This window comes from Pteropus alecto, unplaced genomic scaffold, assembly GCF_000325575.1.
Source record: "Pteropus alecto unplaced genomic scaffold, ASM32557v1 scaffold97, whole genome shotgun sequence".
NCBI lineage: Eukaryota > Metazoa > Chordata > Mammalia > Chiroptera > Pteropodidae > Pteropus > Pteropus alecto.
The window spans coordinates 2330687-2357455 of NW_006439713.1; the positions used below are offsets into that span (position 1 = coordinate 2330687).

Consider the following 26769-nt stretch of genomic DNA (forward strand, 5'->3'; position numbering starts at 1 on the left):
AGAGCGTCTAAAATCTGTTGTTTGCGCAGCAGACGACAGCGTGCCGGAAGCTATGCTTCTAAGCATTTTAGTAGTTTGCCAAAGAGTTGCGACAAATTCTCATTGTGAGGAAGGGAGGGATCACAACAACGTGCTGTTTGTCTCCTTCAGCCTGTGAAAACACATGTCGTGGCTGCGTCACAGCCCTGTCTCCCCCGTCCATCCGTGGGAGAGGAAACCCTGGAAAGCTGGGACTCTGTTCACGCCCGTACCCCCAGCTCCAGCCACGGGCCCCGACACACAGCAGGCACTTAGCACGTACACTGGAAACACTGACTGACTCAAGTCCTGAAATCAGAGTAAAGGGGACCAAAAAAAGGATGTTTGGTATCTTAAGCGGAATTTGGGCAACCATCGTTCCTCTCCCCTTGTTCTTCATTTCCTGAGATACTGATCTGCTGAACGTACGTACCTCCCCCCAGTTAGCGGTGTCCGTTTTAACGTGCACGGTCCCCACAGCGCGCTTTGCAGACTCTTACCGATGAAATCATTGCCTAGAAGAATTTTAATCATGTTTTTTACTTACAGAACGTGCAAGCGGGTATCGATGTGAAGTCATAAGTCTCAGACTTGACCTGGTGTTTTTGGTCTTATTTACCCAGAAGTCCTGCATTCATTCATTCATTCATTCATCCGTGCAAAGGGCATTTGCCCAGCACCGTGGTGTGTGCAGGGCTGTCCTGGGCAAGGACCGGACGCCGCTCCATCCCTGTCGGTTCTCCTGATAAGCAGTATTCCGCATCACGGGATTTTTGATGGGTGTTTTGTTCTGTCAAGCCCTCTGAGTTGAGTTTCTAGCTGTCCTGATGAACCTACCCAACTTCCCGCCACCACCTTCCCCTCTAACAGGACGCGTTCCGCCCCTTGCCCAGCGTGTGTCACTAAGGAATCACGGGCTGGGCCCCAAGACTTATTGAGCCCCATCCCCTCCATCCTCAACCACCCCTCCCCCCCGCCGCCGCACTGTGTGCCTGTAGCTCTCAAGCATGTGAATCTCAGCCACGTCTCACAAAGGCTCTACGGGTGGATGAGGTGTCACCGCAGCCTTGGAGGGGACAGAAACGGGAACATTCAGTGAGCTCACAGCCAGCGACTAGCGAAACTGGATGGAACTCAAGCCGCCAAACTCCACAGCCCCCGCTCTCAACCTGTCCACATCACCTTTGAGTAGATAGGATGCTCCGTAAAGAACATCTAGGGACCAGATAGATTTCACATATTCATTAAATAAGAAGAGTTTACAACATGGATCGGATCTTTTTTATTGAGACTAAAATAAATACGGTACTGGACCCGGCACTGCGGAGAAATGCCTGGTGTGGGCGAGGAGCATCCGGCGTATGATAAGCCCCTTGACAAATATTTGTTCATTAAGCGATGGGAATGGTCAGGCCTTCCCTTTCAGCCTCTCTGGGGCAACAGGGACATTCATCGTGAAGAGCAGAGGCCTCAGCATCTACAAGATCGGAAAACCAATAACAGGGAATAAAAACATTACAGCCATGATCTTAGTGCACATGACATGTTTTATAACCCTGTTATCCACAAAATCCTCTCTTATCCCAAATTCAGGATCATTAAAATAATTTGCTTCAATGGGCAGAAGCTTAATTCGGTTCAGACCCGATATTGAAAGGCCAAGAAATATTTATATCACTTACCCTCTAATTCGTTAGCTGTTTAGCAAGCACGATGTTTCATCACTAAGTTGAATTTATGTTAGAATGTCGGGAGCCAAAGAAAATACTTTCCGTGCAGGGGCAGTAAATGCCAGCATTTATTTGCTTAGTAGATTAGCTAGTGAGATGCACGGAAGAGGCTATGGCGTGGAAGCAAAGCACAGTTTTTACTTTAGCTGCTCTCTCAGGAGCTACCATACAGAAGAGTTCAAGTACAAAACAGCTCCCAAAACCTGATTGTTTAAAAAAATGTGTCAACCACCCAAGTATTCTACATACTGAGGCGATTTTGCCCAGAGCAGAACGGAACTGCAGCCTGTGGATCAAGGAAAGTAATATCATGACCTATATTTCCAACATTATCAGGCCACTGATAAGACTGCCCTCACCTAGGGGAAAAAAAAAAGGATAATGAACCCAATTAACTTGAAAAGAGTTCTGACTGAGTAGAAGCTGACACGTGCATCCTGAAAATGGAACTTTCCACGTGGGGTGACCTCATTGAGAAAGGAGCTTTTGGAGTGAAGCTCTCTGCCCCACCATTGGTGGGCAGATAGGAAGAAACGCAGGTGAGGGATTGGGGGGTTTAGGAAATTGTGCCCTTGAAAGGGCACTGTTAAGCTGACCTCCCCTGCCCACCACAGACACCCATACCAGAAATAAACCTGACCTACAGCTGTATTTGCAAGAAACTTGGAGAAGAATAAAAATGAGAACCCTCAAAATTTATGTAAGGGCCTGGGTAATTTTCTGGAAAAGATTCATTAGCATTTAAATAACAAGCTCCACTTATTTAAGCTCCACTTATCAAGTCAATAGTGCCTGGAAGACATCTAGCCTCCTACCCATGAGAATGTTTTTCTGTCTCTTTGAGAGCCGCACTCCCAGCATTTCTGTGGAGAAACACAATTATCATTCATACCTTGCTGTCCAGAGAGCTTGGTGATGCGAGCATAACTCATCTACATTCTAATCAAGGCAAAAAAAAAAAAAAAGTTCCAATAAATCCTCTGCAGAATTTTGCAAGTAAGGGATGAAATGTGTCTTAAAATCAATGCCCCGGAGAATGTGCAGCAAGATGGAGCATTTTGATGACCCAGGAAATCTTAAAATTTATCGATTTAGCTGCCGTCTTAATGCTTCTTTCCAGCATTGTAGAATGATGGATTAGGTTCAAAGTCCAATAACTTGCAAAGCAGAAAATCCTCCATTTAAAAAGAAAGTCGTTTCGCCACTTTCTGCCTCCCATGACCCATCACGGAATTGTAAATGAGCCAGTGTCATGTGGACATCGTATCAGAATACTTCAGTGTCCAGGCTGAGGACACGTGGTCGACTAATGGACACTCTCTGAACCAAAAGGTGAATTCCTGGCCTCCATTTTTATCACTTAATAGCAGTGTCCCTTCTCTCTGAGCTTCCACTGCCTCATCCATGAAGTGACCCTGGGCTCTCTGTACTAGTCCAGGGACCTATGTGTGCCAGGGGTCAGCCTGTGCAGATGGAGCTCAGGACGAGCAGCCAGCCCCTGCCCTGGAGGGACGTGCAGGCTCCCAGGGAACGTAAACGAGTCTGTGTGATATCACCACAGGCGGCCCTTCGGTTCTGTTCTTTCAATACCGCCACAGTGGTGGTGAACAGCAAGCACAGACCGCCGCGTCTGGAGGCGGCCGGGCCATGTCGAGAGATGACTGCGTAGATATTCTCTTGGAGAAGGAGAGAATTCAAAGGTGGACAAGGCCTGTGCAGGATCTTATGCCGCCCTCAGGCCGGAGTCCCAGAAAAACTGCCGCGGGCGACGGAGCCCCGGAAAGGCAATGCTCATCACGTGTCCCTTGCTGAGCAGAGGTCCCCTGGCTGTGGTCCACCCAGTGCCCGATGGTCGCTGCCATTGGAGCGTCTGTGCTGCTTAGCTCACCAAAGACTGGAGCTAAGACCTTGGTCCACCTCACCGACTCGCTGCCTTTGGTTCTGGGTTTAGAGAACATGAAGCCATCTGGCAGCGGGTTACACGGGTATAAATCTCCACCCTGGACGATGGCAGGCACGGGGAGTCCAGGTGCCCCTGAGCCATTTCTTCTCCTCACCGACTATCCAAGTCTTGTCAAAGTTCAGGCAATTCCGTCAAAGAGAAAAGCTACCCTACGCAAAGGGATGGAAGAGAGTGAGGACAAAAAGGCCTCGTCCCTCTGCTGGGAGCTTGGATCTTAGCTAATGACAGCACAGCCCGCTCAGGGCCCCCGAGTGAACACGAGGAAGCAGAACCGCGACACCCTGCTGCGACAGCAGCCTACAAACCCGCGGCCTGGAACGGAACCTTAGGGCCACGGTCTAGAGGCCACAGTCAAGGTGCGACGGACGACGCCCTCTCTGGAACCTGCAGGGGAGGGACCTTCCGCCCCCTGCTTTCTGGGAGTGGCAGAGGGTCCCCGACATTCCTTGGCTTACAGCTGCGGTGCTCCCGCCCCTGCCTCTGTCATCCCGTGGCCGCCTCCCCTCCTGCATCGTTTCTTCTCATAGGACAGCGGGCGGGCTGGATTCAGGGCCACCCTTCTCCAGTACGACCTCATTTTAACTAGTTACAATGATCCTATTTCCAAGTAAGACTCCACTCGGAGGTGCAGGGGTCTGAGCTGGACATACCTTTTGGGGAGACACAATTCAACCCGTGGCAACACCCCAGGGCAGGAGAGCTGCAGCGAGGAAGCGCGTTGGAGCGTTGCTGGCTGCGCTCCCCGCATGGCGAAGGCGGCCATCCCAGGAAGTGTAATGGTGTGTGTCAGGTCACGAAACCTAAGAGCTGAGAGCGAGGCTCGGATTCCCGGCTCCTGAGTCCCGTTCGAATGTTCTTTCCCCTGCGGGGTTTATGTAAATGCTTGAGTATCACGACAATGTCTCAGACCATGAGTAGAGATAGTCAGGGAGGGCTTCCTGGAGGCACGCGCCCTGCAGGATGGGTCGTCGCTGGGTTGGGAGCACCACACCCAACACCTTGACCGCAACCGACCACACTCCTCCAGAGTAAGACAGATGTTGTCCTTGGCTCTTCCCAGACCCCACCACCAGGAGGAATGCGAAGGCCGGGCCCACGGCGAGAAACCGGTACGCCAGCCAGTGGACCCTCAACAGACCGCACCCCACCATTTCAGCACACACCCTCACCACGGACTGGAGGCTGCCGACGCCCAGGGCCGCGGGGTCGATGGACAAAGAGAGTGACAGTTACAGCGTCAGCCCCTCGCAAGACACAGGTAGGGCCCTGCGTGCCGCCTCGTCGGCCCCGGGGATGGTCGGGGCCCAAACCATTGGCTTCGCGAGCTCCACCTGCCCCTTTCCAGGTCACTTTCAAGTGGTTAGGCCATCTGTCTGACAGGTGCCAGCACAGATGTGCAGCACTGGTGACATCGAGGGCCCAGGGACTTTTTCAAAACAGAACCAAAAGGCATCTGTTTCGCAGGAATCCTGAATCTCAGACTCACGCTGCGCTCTCTCCTTCCTTCCCCCCCCACTGAGAGAATCAGACATTTTTAAATTTCCACCCACACAATTGCGATAATTTCTGATTATACTCTGAGGGCGTCTGACCCACTGCCATCTCCAGGATTAAGACGCTGCACTTGAAGTTACATGACAAGGTCAGGGCACCCACTGTAGGGAACATAGGCCGACACGTGTGATAACTACGCAGGGGTTGAGTACAAGGTAAGTCACCTCGTCGATGCCATCAACCAGCAAGATTTCACCCCTGAGAGGCGACAGGGCCTAAAAATAGAGCTGGCTTGCCTCCCCCCTTATGTTAAACTTTGAAAAGAAATTATATCTAAACCTAATAGCTGGAGGAAATTTTAATACTCATTTTCTTTTGTTCTGGATGATATACTTCAAAAATAGTATCACCATGTACATTTATTTTTATGGCTGTTATTTCTCTTAGAAGAGTCTCAGAGTTCCACAGAGGTGACTTCAAAACTTTGAAACTAGTGAGCTTAAAATGTAGAGGTTCTGATCAAGGTTCCCTTCTTTCTGTCCTGGTGGTTTGCTAGTCCCCACAAAGGTGGCAGACACAAAGGATGAGTCTCAGGGATCAGAGGCCATTCTGCCCAGTGGCCAATTTCTGTACAGAGCCATAGCTTCCTCTCTAAGGCTCATCACGTCTCCCTTGGCAGGCTGGGGCTGGAGGGGCTGAGCTGCAGAGTCAGGCAGGTCCTGCCAATCAAAGGATCGGAGCCACAGTTGGCTGTGCAAGTCTCAGCAGGGAGTGGGCACTGCAGGTCGTTTACACCGCCTTCCCAGTTGTTTTAACGAAAAGCAGAGGTTTTATTCTTAATTATTAGTCTAAGTCTACAGTACATCGGCTAGACATTTATGTAGTTTATAAAACGACCCCCCCGATTGCTCTCTCTCTCCTCTGGCTCTCCACCTAGCCATTACATTACTGCTAATTTTTTTAAGGCGAGCTCATTACCGATTTATGGCAACGTCCCAGGCTGGTGGCATCTGACTACCAGGATTCAGTGGAAATGGAGTTCCCTGAATCCACATCCCTGAGGCTTATGAAGCCGGCTCAAGGTGACAGAAGCAGCCTGTAGACAAAGACTTAGGACTCCTGCCTGGCCGCATAGTGACCTGGGGGCAGTAGCCACAGCCAGAGGGGGCCATTAGCCTGTGCAGACCTCAGTGACCATCCCCCCTCCCGCATGCTCTGTCTCACGGCCCAGATCGCGCACGGAGCAGCATGGTCTCCACAGAAAGTGCCTCTTCCACCTACGAAGAACTGGCCAGGGCCTACGAGCACGCCAAGATGGAGGAGCAGCTGAGGCATGCCAAGTTCACCATCACCGAGTGCTTCATCTCAGACACTTCGTCCGAGCAGTTGACGGCAGGGACAAATGAGTACACGGACAGCCTGACCTCCAGCACCCCTTCAGAGTCGGGGATCTGCAGGTTCACCGCGTCTCCCCCCAAACCTCAGGATGGAGGGCGAGTGATGAACATGGCGGTCCCAAAGGCGCATCGGCCAGGTAAGGGAGGCAGCGCGCCCCATTGCCCAGGGAACCCCGCCTTCCCGAGCCTCGCGTGCCCCACCCCCCGAGGGCCCTCCTTGGCCTGTGCCAGGGGCGTTCCGCATGGGGGCCGCCACGTAGCGAGCCACCCCGAAGCTCCTGGCCTAATGGCCACCATCACCTGTCTGTGAATCTGAATTTGGTCACGGCGTCGTGGGGACAGCCCATCTCTGTCCGGAGTGTCCGACGGGCAGGCTCAGCCATGGCTGGAGGAGCCACCTCGGGAGAGAGTCGGTGCTGGCCGGGTCCTGGGCAGCCTCCTCCATGAGGTGGCTTGGGTTTCCCCACATCCCGGGGACTCTGCTCTAAGGGCCAGTGTCCCAAGAGACACACCGTAGAAATAGCCGGTTTCCTAAGGCTGGGCCTGGAGACTGACACGTCGCTTCTGCCACATTTGTGGTTCATGCAGTCGCCGAGCCCACGGGGCCCAGATTCTAGAGAGGGAGACCCCCACCGCTGGGCAAGAGGCGTGTCAAAGACGGGGGGCTGTGGAAAGCCATATCACGATGCACCAGCGTGGGGCTTGGGTTACTGAGTTACCCAGCAGGACAGTGACAGGCTCATGTTACGTCCGCTGTAGTTTGGTCTCTGCCTTGAGCATATGACAGTGGTCTAGGCTTGTGGGTGGAGCTGCGAACTCTTCAGGCCTGCAGAGTCTGGCAGGTCACGTCAATGAGTGGAGAATATGGACGAGGGTCAAATAGGATGAGGACGTGGACAGTTCCAGAGTTCAGTGACGGCCTGGAGCAAAACGACCCTGGCGAGCTCCCACCAACTGATCCCAAGTAGAGACAGACCCAGTATGAGCCAGATTCTCAGGAGAGACCGGAAACCTTGGTTTTGTAGGACACTCAACAGGTTTTAAGTGTTGGCTAAGATACTTGCAGACCATTGTGTGGGGCAAAACACATCCGTAAACCGAAGCCAAACCATGGAGCCAGTGTAGTTATTCTCTGAAAAATCACTTTTTTTACCCTGAAATAGCTGCCTCTAGACTTTCCTTCGTAGACTGACCTGTTCCTTCTTGTTGAATCCAGTTTTATTTCTCTTTTTCTCATTTTCTGAACTGGTTCTATTTCAAAAATTTATGTTCACTTTTAAATTACTGTGATTCCCTTGGGCTTTATGGCATAAGGCCCAGCTGAAATGAGCCTTATAAATGCATAAAAATATATAAAATAGGAATTGTCTGTACAGCAGCTAATCTTGCAGAGCCAAGACCCATGCCAGCAGACAATAAAGAATGTTGGCTTCGTTTATTTTTATTCTGCTACCTCCTCGGGGAGACCACGAGATGTTATTTATGGGTGTTTTTATTTCAAGTAGTTTTTTGTTATTGGCATTTATGTGCAAGGCAAATGAAGGAAAACGTAGAACAAACAGCGCAGCTTCTTATGTCTGTCCAGCCTGAGGGCGAGGAAGACAGGAGAGGGGAAAGCGCCCCTGTGGGCATGCGCTGGCCTTGCCAGGCCTCTGCAGACCGACGCAGGGGCTGCGTCTGTACAGCGGGCGAGGCACTGCTACCCGGCACGGGCTCACGGCGGGACGCGCGGAGAAGCCAGCACTGTGGCCTCAGCCTCGGATAAAAGACAAAAGCTGTTACCACGAGGTCCACCAGCAAGGAGACAGGAGGCAAGGCTCAGCTCTGTCTCCCAGATGCAGGGTTCCCGCAGGACGGAAAGGGCTTCAGCACCTGCCCTTCCTGGACAGCGTCGGGAAGCTTCCGGCCTTCGGGTTCCAGTGGTGGGACACCGGTCCTTTGGTTCCGCTGGGGGTAGGGAGCAGTTAAGGGATCATAATCGTTTCTCATGAGTGGCGTATCCAAGGTTTAAACTCTGGTTCTGGACTGGACCGGGTCGAGCGGGTTCTGCGGTTACAACGCTGGTGCCTGCGTGTGGGTCTGTGTGAGGCGGACGAACACATGTGGTACAGCAGCCCGTGGCTGTGTGTGTCGTCGCCTTGTTGACCGCGTTGTCAGACCCCCAGAGACTCCAGTGCTGGCCTCCAGATGTGCTGCCGGCTCCCTCCGCTCAGTCCTTCGTTTGTCTGTTGTCCTCGAATGGCCACTGACATCCTGGAAAGCACCCGCCTCCTTTGCGTATCACCCAGTTCAGAACCTCCACTTCCACCCGAGGTACGTGGCCACCGTTTCTCCTTCCTAAAGTGAGCTCCTGGGTTCCACGACCGTCCTATCTGTGCAGGCCTCAAGTTAAGCAGAGCCTTGAGTTGCCTTCTGATGACTTGATCATATAGTAGGATTAATGTTAAAAAAAGTTTGAACTTTTTCACGGCGTTGTTGCCTGGATGGAGCAGAGCGATGGAAAGATCACAACTCAGTAAGGTACTGGCATCTTAACACACCATCTAGACTATAGCGATTTTGTCACCTTAGGTACGATTGTTTTAAGTCCACAAACTTTGTCTCGCACACAATGACCATATTGTCAATGACCATTTGAGATGCTTTTTAGAAAAAAATATTTCATTTTTCAGGAAGCCTCTAGTTGTATTGTAATACAACTAAATTCAACACTAGGCATGAAACCCAAGATTACAATTTATTATTCTGCTGACTGGAGGCTGTGTCAGAATTAGCAGTTCCCTGGGCTGTGCGCTGTGCTCCGTCGTGGTTGTAGGTGTGTCAGTCAGTGCGTGTCTCTGGGTAGTCATTGAAAGCTCTACATATCTTCTCACCATAAGTTCCTCTTTTTTGATGATTTTTTTTTTTGCCCCCATAATAATCCCAGGCTTTTAAATGCTCTACAAATCAGGATCAAATTCAATGAACTTGGCCAAATTGTGGCTGCAGAAAGATAGAAAATGCGTCTTATAGTTCTCTTCTAGCGTCTAGCAGATATCTGGCAGCAGAGTGACTGTTCGAAAAACATTTTTAAATGATCTAGAGGAATCGAACACATACTCCTAACGTTGTGCCTGGCATAGATAGTAGGTGCTTAGTAGACATGATCAAATGAACAAATATATCACGGCTGTGACAATGACATGAATGGCCCGTTGGTTAGAATATCACCATTGTTCAAAGTCACTAGTAAATACCAGAGGACATTGAAGTGCGCTTCACCTTCCAGTCCAGCTTTAAACAAGGTGGCTTGTTTTCTGCTGTAGCTCTTAGCGACCCGAAAGGAAACCTCTTTTTCGGATAAAAGGAAGCTCCTCATGGAATGTGAACAGCTCACACGTGAGGCAGGCATCAGAACCAACTTTAGATGTTTAATAATATCTGAATTTTGGGTTTGCTGCATGTTTAGGACTTGAATATTTTAAATAAAATGCCACGCGTATAATCATTTTGTTCTTTTCAATAAGGGATGGTTTTTTCCATCTTTAAAAACATAAAACGCAGCAAGAAAACAAACTCTGCTCCTTTAAGACGTGGCTGGAAAGCTTAAAGGCCCCTTCACCTTGGTCAAGGTGGCCCCAGGCACATCGATCGCAGGATCTGCTCTTGGTTTCAGGTGCTTCTTGAGCCAGTTTCCAGCGTTCTTGGATTACTGCTGCTTCTTAATTCATGATGTTTGCCCAGTGCAGTCAAGAGATGCCATCGCACAAAGCCACTTAAGTCAGTATGAAGCTTCCAGTGTGCAACCTGATACAGCCTGACCTGCTCGCAGCAGAGGGCGCACAGGCCCTTCGGAGCTCAGCTGGCACACGCTGGGGCCCCAGCCTTAAGTGTGTGCGTGTCAGCCCTTCTGCGAGGAAAGCAGTTGACCTTTTTCCAGCCGGAAACGGCCACTGCCGACAGCCTGTTGGTTCTCTGAATAACCGGTTACGGGAAGCAGTTCTGCGGTTTTAATCTCAGGGTGCACCCATGCCATCCACAGGCTCTCCCGGGGGTGTGTGTGTGTGTGTGTGTGTGTGTGTGTGTGTGTGTGTGTGTGTGTGTGTGTAGCTGAAGAGAAGGACGTGCAGAGTGAGGTGGGGCCTTGACCCAGAGGATGCGTGACCGTGACCTCTGCTCGGGCCACGCCCCCTGACGCACACCGGCCTTCTCCATCTCAGTTCTCATCGTGATCACGCGGTTTTCCCCTGTGGGTTCTCTCGTTGGCTCTTGGATCACACTTAGACTCCAGAGATCTTCACTGCCAAGCGGCACCCGCCCCTCCTCAGCCTCACTCCACTGCGTCTGTCTCGCCAGCTGGGGACCTGAGCTGAGCTCCTGGCAGGTAAACTGGCGCAGACCCCACCTCACGATCCAAGGCGTCACACTCATTCCTCTCAGATAAGTATGTCCCCCGTCCCCCTCTGCCTTGGGTCGGGCAGCGGGGCCATGTGTCTCAGGCTTGCACGCCCCTCTTGTGTTTGGCCATCACTAAAATCAGTTATGGAATTTCCACCATGACTGTTATTCCAAGAGCTGTGGAAAGGGTCTCCTCTCACCACAAGTATCTGATGTCTACACATGCGCACACATGCATGCACACACGTACACGTGCACACAGGCATGCACACGCACACGCGTGTGTGGACACACATTCACACACCCGCACCATGCCCGTGCACACACACACACACATGCACACTGCTGCCCTGGCCTCCACCTTCTAGACACAGCCCTGCTTCTTCCCTCCAGCCTCTCCGCTTCCTTCTGTTCCCTCGGCATATGTTTGTTGAGTGCCCATTCAATCACCAGCCCTGCTTCCAGAGCTGAGGATACGATGGTAGACAAGACCCCAAAGACCCCACTGTAAAGGCGCTTATGTCCCTGAGGGAGACAGACTCTAATCACATAAACGAATAGTCTAGTTTCCGATCATGGGAAGTGCTGGGAGGGAAGACAATCAGGGGGAGGGGATAAAGCCTGGCAGGGGTAGTTTGGAGAGCACAATCAGGGAAGCCCCCCTGGAGGCAGTGGACACGAGGATGGATGCGGCAGAGGGAGCGGGGCAGGGATCCTAAGGAGACGGGCCCCGGGGGAGAAAGGACGTACAGCTGGGAGACGGAATGAGCTTGGGAGCGAGAGCTGCCAGACATGCAGACTTGCAAATAGCCCACGAATTTAAGGTTAGGAGGATGCTGGGGCCACTGGCATCACCTCCACGGAGAGCCCTTCACTGCCCGCTCTGGGCGGACGCAAATATTCAAATGTGCTCTGCCTGGCTCCCTCCTAGAAAACCAAACCTCTCTGAGATGCATCTGCAATTTCTTCTTCTTAAGGATCCTCCTGTACTTTTTGTCTGATGTCCCTTGGACACCTAAAGTGATGGAAAGGTCCCAAGCTTGGAACTCGAGGCCCGCTTGCCCTTCGCAACCACCCCCCCAATCCCGCCTCTGCTCACAGTGCCCGAGCCCACTCACCTGTGCACGTGCTCTTGCCAAGTTATTACAGCTACCGCCACGTGCGTCCCCAAGTCCCCGGCTGTGTGTTCTTTCCCTCTGGCTGCCTCTTCCTGACTTCTGACCCCCATAGACAGCGCACTGTTTTCCTGGATGTCTGAGTGGGGCTCAGCTCTGGTTGTTGGGGAGTCCACAGGTTTGGGTAGGTAAGGAGGAGGCCTGACCTGTGATGGTCTGTGTCTTATTGAGCAAGCAGAGGGAAGCTTCTAGATTCCTGTGTTCCCACTGAGTGAGCAGAAGGAAGCTTCTAGATGCCAGTGCTGGAGATGGCAAACAAAGGCTCGCCACAGTGACTGCTTCTGCAGAAAGGCCCCGTTAGAACACAAATACACTGCATTCATTTACTCAGCCCGTATTTATGGAACATCATCTCTATAAAAATACTGCACTGGCATCGCCCACAGACATGGAAGTGCTGATACATGAAAGCGACTCCTTCTGCAGACCCCGTAGCTTATGAGAATAGCGTGTGGAGCCACCGCCAGCAGAGTCTCGAAGACACCAGACTGATAAACAAGAAGATGAAAGAGATAAGGCAAAACTCCAGCTTAAGGAAGACTGGCACCCCCCCACACACACACACGCACCCCAGTAAGACGTCACCATGACTCACGCAACCTGAAGGTCCTGGAAACACACAAATAGGTTAGAAGAAAACAAAGACCATTATCGTTCCGAGTTGTCCTCTGAGGATACAGCTGGCACCCAGTTCTAATGCAGCCTGTTTCCCAAACTGGGGGGCAGCAAGCCACAAACCCAAGCGATGGAGTCAACCCTCCCAGGTCGGAGGCCCTTGCGTGGCTTCCCACTGCTCTCAGGACAGCACCCTCCGAGGCCCCGAAAGGCTGGTCCCGTCTTCGTCACCAGTCGTGGCCCCTGCTCCCCAGTGTCCAGCTCTCTGTCCTCAACACCACAACTTCCGCTTCCTCTGCCTGCGCTCGCCTCATGTCCAGGCTGACTCGGCTGTGGGATGACTCAAGATGCACAGGAGGGGGTGCTGCCGGCCTCGTGGCTGAGGAACCCAACCAGGGTTCCTCCTCAGCGGTCCCCGGTGTGTGGGTCCCCCTGGGAGCTGTCTGAACCTCAGGGCCCCTTCCCCACTGGGGGCTTCAAAGGCCCTGCTGGCCAGTTCCAAGCTTCCCTCAAAGTTGGGGCAGATTTTCCAATCTTGCTTTTTGTTCAAAAGCACTTCAGAAGAATCGCGAGCAGCCAGAAACTCACAGCCGCCTGCCTCATACGTCAGTGTAAATTCTAAAGTTCACCAGCGAGGAGGAGGATGGTCGTATCGACAGGCTCTTAAAAATGCATGAGGCCTCTGAAGTCCCAGCCACGACTGGGAGCAGGATTCGTGTGCGTGGACCGCTGATATCAACCTCACATTATTTATTTAGGGATTTTCCTGGTTGCTGTTCTGAGTGAAGATTCATTTACCGAGGGAGATTGGTTTACAAGTTTTCATTACCGTGCCGCGCCATTAATATTAAACTAAATAAGCATTAGATCTCGCCCGCCTCTGGTACGGGCGGACTCCACGCTCCCTCTGTAACTAGCTCTTTGATGCTGAAGTATCATTGCAGATCTGCTCTGTGTGGTTTTGACTGAAATTGCGAAAGCTCAGGTAAGCATTCCGTGCTGCTTGCTTTTGCATTCCTGTGCAGCTCCATGCAAGCATAGGCAGCAAACCTTGTTAGAAGTCGAGGAAAGTTCCTTTTTCTGTGGCCCGGGTGGAGATGGAAGCCCCTGGCACTCCGAGTCACTTTCATTCCGAGCGAGTTTGTCATGGAAGCTCATGCACGCTTCAGAGTCACGGACCAATGAAGAGTTGGGTATGAGGAGGAGAAGGCGTGGAATTTGAGGCTCCCAGAAACACATTTATTTGTCCCAGACTTGTCCCCAAATTCCTTACACAGATATGCTTAACCAGTGTTCACAGGTGAGGCAGTTCAAGCACACAAAGGAGTCTTTTAGACCTAAAGGTATCCTCAGAAATCACCGTGCCCCCTTCACCTGACTAAAATGCAAACTATGTAGCAGCAGAGGCAGGATTTGGGCGCAAAGCTCAGAACTCTCCGACTCGTGCTGTTTCCACTGTTCCGAGCTCCCACCCCTCAGGCCAGGTGGGAGAAGGGCCTTCTGGCCACTGTTCCGTGGGGCCCGCCCCGCACTTTGTCCCATGAAGAGCTGAGGCCATAACTCCTTGTGGACCAATTTAGGCTGAGGAGTACGAGTCCTTCTTCTGATTGAAGTCCATGTTTTTTTGAGCAAAATTAAAAGGAAATAAGTACCCACTTGAAATTATGGCCATCTAAACTGGAGTTTCTCACCGGCACGCTCGATCTCCGAGGGGGGGCTGTCCCGTGCATCGGAGGGCACCTACAGCATCCGCAGCCTCTGTCACTAGCAGCCAGTAGCTCCCCTCCCCCCCCCAGCTGTGACAACCCAGAATGTCTTCAGGCATAGCCACGTGCCCCCTGGGGCGAGTCTCCCTCGGCCGAGAGCCACCGATCCAGACTTCAGACGTCTTCCCTGACGGGTGCGTGGCGGGCGCAGGCACCCGGCCTGAGGATGGATTCTGGGAGTGCACAGCCGTTAGGGGTTTCCACATCCGTGCGTCCTTGTTCCGCCTCAATGCCGATTGCGCCATTTTTCTTCAGACTTTTGAGTGTGCGTCTATATCGAGAGTTTCAGGAAGCTCTCTTTCCTGATAGGATGGGGAGTCTCCTGGTTTTGGGCTAAAGCGAGGCGGATTTACGCACCAGCTCTGCCATGGCCCGCAGGCCCGTCGGTGGGGGATGGCAGGCGGAGCACGCACCTGCCGATGGACGAGGGGTTGCCATGGCACCAGTGGGCGAAGCGGTTGGGGCAGAGGGAGAAGTCGCTGCCAGCTCGTTCAGTCTGGACATCGAGAGATATTAGTGGCACCAGGTCCCCAGAGGGCGGTGACAGAAGGATGAGAAAAGGACCAGTGCGCCCCATAATAAGGCACGACGTTGAAATAACGGCTGAACGCCCCTCGTTCCTCGAAGCATGGGTCTAAGCAGTCATGGACTCCAGCCGCAGGGGTGAGGGGTGCAGCGTGTGGTATTGGGGGACGCTGCAGGCTGATGAGGCAAAGTGGAGAAGGCCTCTGATGTGGAAGCCCCAGGGAGGGCGGCCACCATTGTCCGGCAAGGGGCAGGGCCCTCCCATCATCGGTGTCTGCGTCACGGCGCCACCGCCCAGGGCCCCGTCCAGCCGCTCGTTGGATTCAGTCCGCCGGCTCCTTTTCCAGCGCCGTTCCCATTCGTGGCTCCTGGTCTCTCGTTCTCGTCTCTCCCTGGTTCTCCGTCTCCAGGTTCTTCCCTCTGCTTCTGTGTGTGTGCATGTGCGCATGTATGTGCATGTGTGTGCACGTGTGTGCATGTGCACGCACATGTGTGCACGTGTGTGTGTGCATGCACACGATTGTGTGTGCACACATGTGCATGTGTCTGCATGTGTGTGTGCTCGTGTGTGCATGTGTGCATTTGTGTGTGCGTGTGCGCATGTGTGTGCATGTGTGCGTTTGCGTGTGCATGTGTGCGCGCGCGCGTGTGTGTGTGTGCGCATTGTGTGTTTCCATCTCTCTGGTCCTGCTTCCCTGTCTGTCTCTCTCTTCCTCTGTCTCTTTCTCCCCATCTGTCTTTCTCTCTTCAGTTTTCTGAATCTCTCTCCCCGCATCTCTCTCTCCTCGTCTCTACACTCACCCCTGCCCCGCCCCATCCCTCCCAGCCCTGCCTGACTCCAGCCTGGCCCAGCATCTCAGCCCCCAAACTCCAGGTTTCTGAGCTTCCGTCACTTCTCGCCCTCACTCCGTGTCCCCGACACAAGGAACGCCATCATCCTCGGGGGCAGAGCACGGGGGGCGACCGCTCGCGATGCACGAATGCTCTGCTAAAAGCCACGGCAGTCAGGACCCAGGGGCTCCTGGGACTCCTCGGCCCGCCATCACGGTGTTTGCTTTTCTGCCGGGTTTGGGGAGGCAGCTGACCAGGTCTAGCTAACCAGAGAGGTGCTGGGAGAGCTGGCGGTTAGGTCAGCAGGGCGCAAGGGGGACGTGGGACAGAGCGTTGGGTCCTAGACGCCATTCCTCCCGGCTTCGGAGTGTGGCCAGGTCCTTCTGCCAACCTGCGTCCCCTGCCCACGTCCCGACTGCGCCTCTCGGTGTCGCATTCCCCTCCGATTTTCCCTCTCCTCTCTGTCTTTCTATCTGTCTCTCTCTCACACACACGTCCGCACACGTAGAAACGCACATGCGCACACACGCATGCACACGAGCGCGCGCACAGGCGCCCTCCCGGCTCGTGCGCCCGTCGCCGGGCTGCACTCAGCTCCGTCCTCCCCGTCTCCTGTGTGCACTCGCTCCATCTGACTCCTTTTATGTCATGGATGGAAGTCTCAGCACAGAGGGAACAAAACAAGAGAGAGAGAGAGAGAGAGTGAGGGAGAAAGAAGAATCTGAGAAGGAGAGGAGAGCGAGGAGGAGGAGGTTGCATAACAGACGGTGTAAATCCTCGCTGAAAATAGACACGAACTCCACCGTGACGGATTGCACTGGAGACAGCCCTGGGGCCAAGCTTCAGCTCCACCCATGTGCCCATGACAAGCGGCGTGTGCAGCTAACGGAGGCGACTTGGGGTTCAGAGCAAGAGACCCTGGACTCCTGGTCACTGCTCCTTCCAAACGCGTGGAAGGACTCGGGAGGGTCTTGGCTGATCAGCTGGGGGCGTGGTGCCCCGTGGAGCAGGCAGAGGGTGGAGGGCTGGGGACAGAGAGGCCTCTGCTCCCTCCTAGAGGAGACTCCAGGACAGCCCCTTCCAGCCTGGCCCTGAGGGGCCTTTGGGGGCCTGCCTGGTGGACAGGCATCTCTTCCCCTGGGAGCAGAGGAACTGGGAGAAGTGACTCTGGCTTGGCCTCGGTAGAAGAGGAAGCTTAGATAACAGGTTAGCCCACCAAGGGGCTCCTACGAGCTCAGGGAACCGGCTGGGGACCTCGTCGACCGCACCATGCTGGCTGCTGTCATTGGCCATCAAAGACAAATCTGGTTCTTGAGGGAAGCAGCGACCGTCCCCCTAACAGGAGACTTGCTCAGAGATGCTCCACGTGAAGTCCCCAGCCAAGGACAAAGGGCATTGGTGCTTGTGTCCTGTGGCCGCTGTAACAAAGCAGCACAGCCTAGATGATTTAAAACAACGCGAATTTATCCTCTCCCAGACCTGGAGGCCAGAGCATGAAAAGTCAAAGTGTCAGCAGAGCTGCGCTCCCTACCCCGCCCGCCCCCCTTGCTCGCCTCTTCCAGCTTCCGGTGGCTGCATCACTCCAGCCTCCACCCCATCTTCACATGGCTTTCTCCCCACCTCTCTGTGTCTCCCATCTCTCTGCCTGTCTCCCACAAAGGCACATGTCAGTGGATGTAGGCCCCACCTGAAATCCAGATGATCTCATCTCCGGATCCTCAGTCACACCTGCAGAGACGTTCTCCAAACGCAGTCACATCCGCTCTGGGACGTGGGCCTGTCTTTTGCATGAACACTGACCAACCCACTCAAGACAGACCAGCATATAGAAGCGTTCCCAGCCCTCCCCCTCGCCCCTCCCAGCAGGTGTCCAGCCCTAACTTGAGCCCCTCTGGGACAGACCAGCATATAGAAGCGTTCCCAGCCCACCCCCCAGCAGGTGTCCAGCCCTAACTTGAGCCCCTCTGAGCGGGCAGCCGTCTGACAGTATATGTTGGCATGCGTTATCTAACTGGATCCTCGCCATAGCCCTAGCTGGTAGACTCTGCTCTTAGTCCAATTTCAAGACTGAGGAAACCGAGCCCAGATTTACACCAGTCAGAGTCACTGCAGGCGAAGCCATCCAGACCTTTACTCCTTTAGACCTCTCCTCGTAATCGCCGTCGGAATCATTGTCTGGTTTCTGCCGTGTGAAACAGGCCGATGGAGAGCAAGGAGGTTAAGAACAGCAGATGCGCCAGTGTGCAGGCTGTCACCATGGTTCTCCATGTCAGCGCCCTCTTTCTGGGGCGATAAGTGCGTGGTTTGTCTCGGCGTCCGTAAGCGTCTGAAGAACATACGAGATGGAAGGACGGTTAGAGAACACCGGCTCCCGGGTGTCCCTGGTCGAGCTCGTGGGGCGGGATGTTAATGGACACAGAACCCGTAATAAACCCAGCTCGCCTCCCACCGCTCACTGCTTTCTTCTGAGTCCGCTCGTGAACACTGAGAGCGCGTTCGCAGCGTTCGCACTGTCGAAAGGGCTACTTTGCGTGCTCCTCCGGAAACACCCTGTTGAATGAGCTAATTAGAGCATCGTTCCACTTAATAAAGCTGCGCCCGAAAAACTGGATGGCTCAGGGACAGCGAACGCTCGGAGACCCTTGGCGGGCTGCGGTCAGCGAACACACGCAGCCCCCGTGCGGAAACCGGGCCGAGCTGTTTCCATTGTGCAGAGTTTCTGGTTCGCCCCAGCTGCTTCCAGCTACTCCGACGCGCTCGGTCACTACATCGAGAGTGGGAGCCGCTGCAGACGGGGCCGGTCCTCCTGGGCTTTGTCTTTTGATTTCACACTCGTTTCTTCCACGTAATCTAGGACCTGAGCACCCTGCCGTCCAGCTGGGACCAAGACGTGATAGCTTTTCAGGGGTGTGATAAGCCCTGTTCATTCAGTGGGGAGCCACTGGGATAGAGACTCATTCCCAGATCTATGGCAGCACATTACAAATATGTCAAGTGTTCAGGATTTAGTTGGGTCTCAAACAGCATGAGGCATTCTTGACCTACATTTTTAAATAATCCTGGAGGTAAGCGAAATCAACATTTTGTCAAATATTTGAAAAAAATAGTCATGTAAATAAACAAGAGAAAATTAATAATCATCTGCTTATTAGGCTCTTAAGAATAAAGACATAATCACTTTTGGATATATGAAATTGGATATATGAAAATTCACAAATTTCAAAATTTGGTCAGTTGGCAAGTGTTGATTCCTATGTAAAATGTTCTTTGTACTATAAAAGAATTTTCCAGTTTTTTAAATTAACCCCCAATAGAGAAAACAAAGAATACATTTACTACCATAAATGAAGATAAATGATTTTCAGTGTCCTTGTAAAAGGCATTCAGGACATGAGTTTTCATCTTTAAAAATGAAATACTTTCATTTTTCAGGAACGAGGCTAATCCACATCACAAGATAAACCAGAACCTTCAACGTTAGAGTTGATAACGCAGGCTCCGTGTCATCATTTTTCCTAAGTCAAAGCCCAGATACAGCGACTTACCAAAACCTTTTTCACGAGAATGCCAAGTCACGTAATTTCTTCGTCTGAGAGTGTTATGGCCCAGGTCCCGTCACAGTGTTTGTTCCTGGGCTTTCCTTTGGCCCAGTTCACTGTGCGAAGCCAACATTCAATTAAATGACCTTTGATTTCAGTGAGCCAGACCCAAAGTGTCACTGGGGCTGTTTTAGTGAAAACAGGCTACGGCCCCAGTGAAATCATGGAGTCACTCACCGTCACATGGTGTGATGAAGACGTCCTTAAATATCCAATACAAAAATGCTAAGTGGCTTTTTGCCTCGTAAATTCCGAGTGACATGACAGCAGAAGGCAAGGGCATGGACACTAACTTGGTCCATTTCCCAAAAGCAAAGTCATTTCTCATCCCGGGAAAAGTCTGAAGAAAGGGAATCGCATTTTGAAAATTCTTATGCTCATTTAAAGCGTCTAAATGTGCTTCCCCGTGCCTGCCCTGGTGGTGTTTCTAGCTCGCCCACACCTCGAGAAGTGTCTTCCTCCGCTTCACTGCTATTCCTTTTACTGAGTAAACTTACATTTTCGAAGGTCCTGGGGTTTGTCACTGTCTAAACACTCGCGGCTTTCGTTCCTGGTTGGCACGTCAGCTGGTTAATGGCAGCCGTGCTGGGCGCAGGCGGTGCCCCAGCCCCACACTCTGCTCGGGACCCAAGGCCCCACAGGCGCTGGCCAAAGAAGGCATGATTGACAGTAAGGGAAGCAGGGACGATTTGAAGCAAAAGAAATGAGAATCGTGAGTTATTTTAGAGTCAGAAAATGACGAGATGAGTTACGCCTTAGATCTATTATTAAGAAAAATGCGCCCTCGATCTGCCCTCTGGGGTGTCCGCCAACCACCAGCAGCTCAGCAAGTCCGAACCCAAACCCATTTTCTTTTCCCACCAAAACACCGTCTTTCTTCTAGACGTCTTTTCACAACGAATGGTCCCACTGTCCACCCGGTGTCTTGAACTTGAATCCCGGGAGGGCGTGACCCGTGGCCCCTTCTGCCCCTTCACTGTCCGCCTGTCGTCAGCTCTGGAGCCACTGTCTTTGGGCCCCTCACCTGCCCACCCTCCTACCTGGACCGCGTGCCCCCAGCCCATTCTCTGATCAGAGCTGCTCGGTGGGTCTGCCACAGGGGAGTCACCTGTGAACCAGGAGGATGAGCTCGGCCCCCAGGAGAGCCAGGAGGGGCCCCTGTGCTCATCCTGGCAGGCAGCACACACACCCCTGTCGCATGCACCTTGAAGGGAGGAAGGTGGGAAATACTAGGCTACAGAATGAGCGTCGTCTGTTCCAAAAATGCCAAAAGGTCCAGCGCAAGCCGGGGGTCTGCTGGCCTCGATGTATGCCTAGTGCCTGGGCCCTCACCGTGCTCACGCACCGCAGGGGCCCGTGAGGCGTATCGAAGACTTGAACCAGGGTCATCAGGTGGGGATGGACAGGAGTGAGGAGCTATTTTTCAAGTTGAATTAACCTGGAGAGGAAGGTGTCCGTGGGGCTGTGAGGTCTCAAGCACTAATGTCTGGCAGGATGGGGACGATTTTAAACGAGATTTTGCGAACGAAGGGAAACCGGCGTTGGGAGTGGAGCTGGCCTCCAGGAGCTAGGTTGGTGGACGGCGGCATTTAAAATTCAGAACGGACGTTCATGTGAGAATGTCTAGCACCGCGTCTGAAATTCAAGTCCAGGGCCCGGAAGAGGACAGAGTGGAAAGGACAGACGTGAGGGATTCGTGAGGAGGCGACGCCAGCACCGGGGCCCGCGGGGAGAGGGCTGAGCGGAGGCCGCGGGAAAGCCCTGTGTTGCGGGGCAGGAGTGGGCAACCAGGATCCAGGGAAGGACGGTGGCCAGTGGAGGAGGAGGTGGGGGAGCAGAGTGCCGTGGGAGCCGAGCGTCCTGGCAGCAAAGTGACCAACAGCATCAAGTGCTGCTGAGGGCGCAGCTGGGGTGAGAACCAAGAAGGTCCCATAGGAGGTGGCGATCAGAGGTCATACGCGACAGTCAGTGGTTAGTGATGGTGGCAGCTGTGCCAGTTCGGATTGTCCAAAAAGCAGACGCCAAGATGGATGGGAATGGGGGAGATTCTCGGGGAAAAGAGAGAGGGAGCAGGGGCAGGCAGGGAGAGGCCACAGACCAAGACGCGGGACTGACACCTGCCAGAGGAGGAAAGGGAGGAGGGTCGGGCAGAGAGCGCCTCAGACTGCCATGCGTGTGGAGGCCATGGCCGGGGTGATGGGGACGCCAGCTCGGAGGGCAGGTGGCCTCACATTCTGGAGGTGCAGCTGCAGACTGCCAGCAACCTCGCCCGAGGCCGGGTTCTCTTGAAGAAGACCCGGGGTGCGTTTCCACGGCACCGTAGAAGCCCAAGTGGGGGGTCTCGAGAAGGCAGTAGAAACACTAACGATCTAGGGTCGCTGCTGTTTCCCCCACACCCGGCGCTCCCTGCTCCCTGCTCCCTGCTCCCTGCACCGGAGGCCAGACGTCTGGCCGGGAGGCGGAGCCCGACGAGGCCGTGTGCGCCGGGAATTTTACCAAAAGCCATCACGGGAGCCCGGCGGCTCCGAGGCCCGCAGTTCCATGGCTCTGCCAGCCTAGATTCAGCACCCCGACAGCCTCCCCTGCGCCCCCGCCTCCCCTGGCCCCCGTGCGGTCCCCGCGCTCCCGTCCCAGGCGGGGGGCGGCCTAGCACACTCTACCCGGGGCACACTGTTGCCTCCGATGTCGTTTTCCTTTCCGTCACGGGGTTTGGAAGGATCCTGTCACCTGTTTCTCTGGTTAAAGCTTGGCACTGAAGAGGCCGAGTCATTGTGCCTTATGAAAGCCGGCTCTTCCTGTGCCCAGGGGGAGAGGTGACACGCTCCGACCAGGGGTCTTGAAAACCACGACCAGGTGACAGCTCCATCTCTGAGCCCCGAATGGCCCATGGCGTGCTCACGAGGACGCCTGGCGCCCACCTGCCAGCCAGGCGAAAACTGACTAACTCTCTGTTCCTTTGCAGGTGACCTCATCCATTTGCCTCCATACCTTAGAATGGACTTCTTGTTGAACCGAAGCGGTCCAGGCACCAGCAGGGACCTGAGTTTGGGGCAGGCGTGCCTGGAGCCCCAGAAAAGTCGGACCCTGAAGCGCCCCACGGTCCTCGAGCCCATCCCCCTGGAGGCCCCCTCCTCCACGTCCTCCGCCAGAGAGGGACAGCAGTGGCAGCAGGGGGCCGTGGCCACATTACCTCAGCGAGAAGGGGCAGAGCTGGGCCAGGCAGCTAAAATGAGCAGCTCCCAGGAATCACTGCTCGACTCCCGGGGCCATTTGAAAGGGAACAATCCTTACGCGAAATCCTACACCCTGGTATAACAGACGGCGGGACTGGGCGGCGACTGTAAATACGATTTAAAAAATTCAATCAAAGCTACCTTTTTTTTACGGAATTCCAATATTTATAATTAAAGAAAATTGCCAATATATTAAAAAAGAGAGAAAATACTGAAACCACAGACAGTGCAAAGACTCTCCTGCTTTTTTTCTGTCTGAGCGTGAGCCCCGTCGGCCTGGGCATCTGATTTTTTGGGAAAGAAGTCCAGTTTTATGATCTTCACAGGCTATTGCATTTTTACCGATTTTCTACACAGTGCATGGGGGACTACTTAAACCTGACTGGAAGTCCTGTCACACAAGATGCAAGACAGAAAACAGGACAAAAATTACCCTCTTTGTGAATTTAAAAGGAACGTCGATTTGGGGCGAGGGGAGGCATTCGTCATGTTTGCAAACCTTTCTTTCCCGTTAGAAACTGGGTCCTCGATCCGACCTCCCGCTGTTCATTAGGTCGAGTGCCATCAGTGAAGGGGAGGGGGGAGTCAATTTGGTTTTCTTTTTTGTTTATTTTTTAATTTAATGAGACACTCTTTGCATTTTGTCTAAGCGAAATAAAGAAGAAAAGGTTGTCTGCCTTTATTTCGATGTCTGCTTCTCTCGACTCTTACTGATTTGCCAGGTCCTCCTTCCCACACGGATGCTGGTGTTTGCGAGCACCAGGGCTGAACCCGGAACTCAATTCGATAAGCCAGGGAGAATATCCACACTCTGACCTCCTTGGGAATGTCTGGGACGAGCGCAGAAGGGGCAGCTGGTCTCAGTCATAATGATCCGAGCCTCCCAGATGTTCTGTTCCTTGTCTCCCGATAGCACCTGGCCCCCCAGCTGGACCAGAGTTCAGCAAACTATGGCCCGCGGGCCGAATCCAGGCCACTGCTGTGTGTATAAATAAAGTTTTATTGGAACACAGCCACATGCACAGCCGAAGTGCATTCGCGTTTTGCCTGTGGCCGTTTCGTGCCCCGATGGTGGTGTGGCATTGTGTAGTTACAGCAGAGGCGGTGTGGCCTGCAAAGCTAAAAATGTTTACCGTCCAGCCCACTACAGAAGAGTCCGCCAAGCCGTGCTCCGGAGTCCCACGTTTCCCCCAGCCTGCTGGGGCAAGGAGGGGACCAGGAGGGGTCCGTGCGTCCTGCCCCCCGGGACCCGTCCCGTCACACTGTGACCGGCGTCTGCATTCGCAGTAGACCATCTTTGTATATGTCCCCTCCCATGCACTTGTCTGTACCCAGAGGAAACTAGTCGATGGTGTGCGATGCTTCTCTGAAACCTAACTCTGTGCTTTCCTTCCTGTCGGCTTAGATCGCGTACCACGGGGCCCAGCCTCGCAGAAAGCTCGCCCGTAAGTAGCAGGAGCTGCATTCTTCGTTTATGACACATTCCAGACTCTCTTCCCTAAAAGGGAAGGATAACGAGGTCCCTGTGCCGGAGGTTTGGCACTGAGCAGAAAGCACGATCGAATGCCCACGGCTGCTCAGTCGCCCAGGTGAGCCCGCACGAGTCCCTGCTGTCCCTTAATCTCCGCGGGCCCCGCTGCGAGCCACCAGCATAGGCCGGGGCCAGCCATTGCCGCCTGGGAGCCTGTTCAGAGGCTTCTTCCCTCTCCTCCCTCTCTCCCGCCCTCTCTCCCGCCCTCTCTCCCCTTCTCGCATCCTCCCTCCCTCCATCCTTCCCTCTTTTCCATTTTTTCTCGTGTCCACTTATTTTTCAGGCGGGCCCACTTGCCTGCTTAAGCGCAGTGATACCGAGTGCCCCCATCAAGGGCCCACGACCAGGTCGAGACCCCCCGATGGGTGTTCGCATTAGGTGCCCCCATGGATGTGAGATGTGGGGTGTTTTCTTCTACTGTTGCAGAATTTAATCCATGTTGACAGCTGATTGCACCCTCAAAGACTGTTTTTTAATGCAAAAGACAGGAAATGCTACTTTTTAGAATTAAAAAAAAAAAAAAAGCTGTTTTCCTCAATCTAAAACTTCTATATTTCCCAAACTCAGAAGTTTACCTTTTTTCTCTCTCTCAAGCTGTGCAAAAATAAAAAATTCTATATCATGTCTGCCTCTGGAATGGATTGCTTTCATGGATCCTGCCTTGGAAATGCACACTAAAATGAATTCAACATGTAAGCACTGTATCAAAAAGTGTGCTCCTTACCTCTCAGGTAGGGGCCTGGTATTTACATCTACAAAGAGGTCTGGATCTGTAAATTAAAGGAGCAGTGTATATTTAAAAGTCCATAATTGACAGTAATAATAACTAATTTTTCTCTGGACCTTTTCCTGTCTCTAATCTAATTTGTAATATCTTTGAAAGGTCATCTATCTTATTCACCTAAGATCTGCAGACAGGAGGCTGTATCTTAGGGTGGCGAAACTCAGGTAAATTCTTTATCCTTTGTTCAGTGCCCATAGGGTCGATGAACAATAGCTCTCGGGTCAATGGACTGGGCTTCCTTCGAGGCATCCATCCGGCAGGCAGTCTGAAAAATGCCCGCCTTCCTGAAGTGAGAAGGGTCTTCTCTCACTCCCTAGCCAGTGAGCTACCAACACTCAGCGCTCATACAGCTGTGGGAACCCTAGTGTCTTCATCCAGTTCTCGTGTCTACCTGCCCACTTCCTGTATCCACGCCTGCCCACTCCCTGTACCCACACCTGCCCACTTCCTGCCCACTTTCTTTACCCACGCCTACCCACTTCCTGTGTCCACACCTGCCCACTTCCTGTACCCACGCCTGCCCACTTCCTGTACCCACACCTGCCCACTTCCTGCCCCCTTTCTTTACCCACACCTACCCACTTCCTTTGTCCACACCTGCCCACTTCCTGTACCCATGCCTGCCCATTTCCTGTACCCACACCTGCCCACTTCCTGCTCACTTCCTGTACCTACACCTGCCCACTTCCTATATCCACACCTGCCCACTTTCTGTACCCACACCTGCCCATTTCCTGTACCCACACCTCCCCACTTCCTGCCCACTTCCTGTACCTATACCTGCCTACTTCAAGTACCCACGCCTGCCCACTTCCTGTGTCCACGCCTACCCACTTCCTGTACCCACACCTGTCCACTTCCTGTACCCACGCCTACCCACTTCCTGTACCCACACCTGCCCACTTCCTGTACCCACACCTGCCCCTTCTTGTACCTACACCTGTCCACTTCCTTTGTCAATACCTTCCCACTTCCTGTACCTACACCTGCCCACTTCCTGTACCTACACCTGTCCACTTCCTGTACCCATGCCTGCCCATTTCCTGTACCCATACCTTCCCACTTCCTGCTCACTTCCTGTACCTACACCTGTCCACTTCCTATATCCACACCTGCCCACTTTCTATACCCACGCCTGCCCATTTCCTGTACCCACACCTGCCCACTTCCTGCCCACTTCTTGTACCTATACCTGCCCACTTCCTATACCCAAGCCTACCCACTTCCTGTGTCCACGCCTGCCCACTTCCTGTACCAATGCCTGTGGTGACTACCCACGAAGAGAAGAGGGTGGAGAAGTGGAGGCGGACAGACGTGGAAGAGCGAAGTGATACGGAGCAGTCGTGGGCTAGACTGGATACGCTGCAGTCCCATCATCTTTGTGCCCTTGCTACCAATCTTGATACAATCTTAAGACACAGAAAACCTACTTTTGCTTAACTTGCCCTTAAAATAAGCAGTAGGTCACCACTCAGCTAGGGTCCCTCTGACCTGGGACCTCGTTTTCCCCACGTGCCTAAAGCTTCGTGAGATTTTAAGGAAATAACTTGCCTTCCAGAGAAGGCGTGAGCTCTGCAAACCCATTTCCGGCAATGGCAGACGGTGTGGACAGCCTCCAGGGACAGACTAGGGTCAGGAATCCAGGACTGGTACACTGCAGGCTGGCTCACCCTGAAAAGTTGAAAGGGAGCTAACAGAATGTCCATATTCAAACTGGAAAGAATGTGGCCC

At 53.2% G+C, this 26769-nt stretch overlaps 1 protein-coding gene across 1 annotated transcript in view; it reads left to right on the forward strand.

Annotated features, from left to right (window-relative positions):
• The window catches only part of DSCAM (DS cell adhesion molecule), a 540559-nt gene extending 517643 nt beyond the window's left edge, over positions 1-22916 (forward strand). The window contains exons 33-35 of the mRNA XM_015593080.1: positions 4772-4969; positions 6437-6739; positions 22453-22916. Coding sequence (XP_015448566.1) covers positions 4772-4969; positions 6437-6739; positions 22453-22805 — 854 coding nt within the window. The 3' untranslated portion in view covers positions 22806-22916. The remainder of the gene's footprint in view (positions 1-4771; positions 4970-6436; positions 6740-22452) is intronic.
• Positions 22917-26769: the final 3853 nt, after the last annotated feature.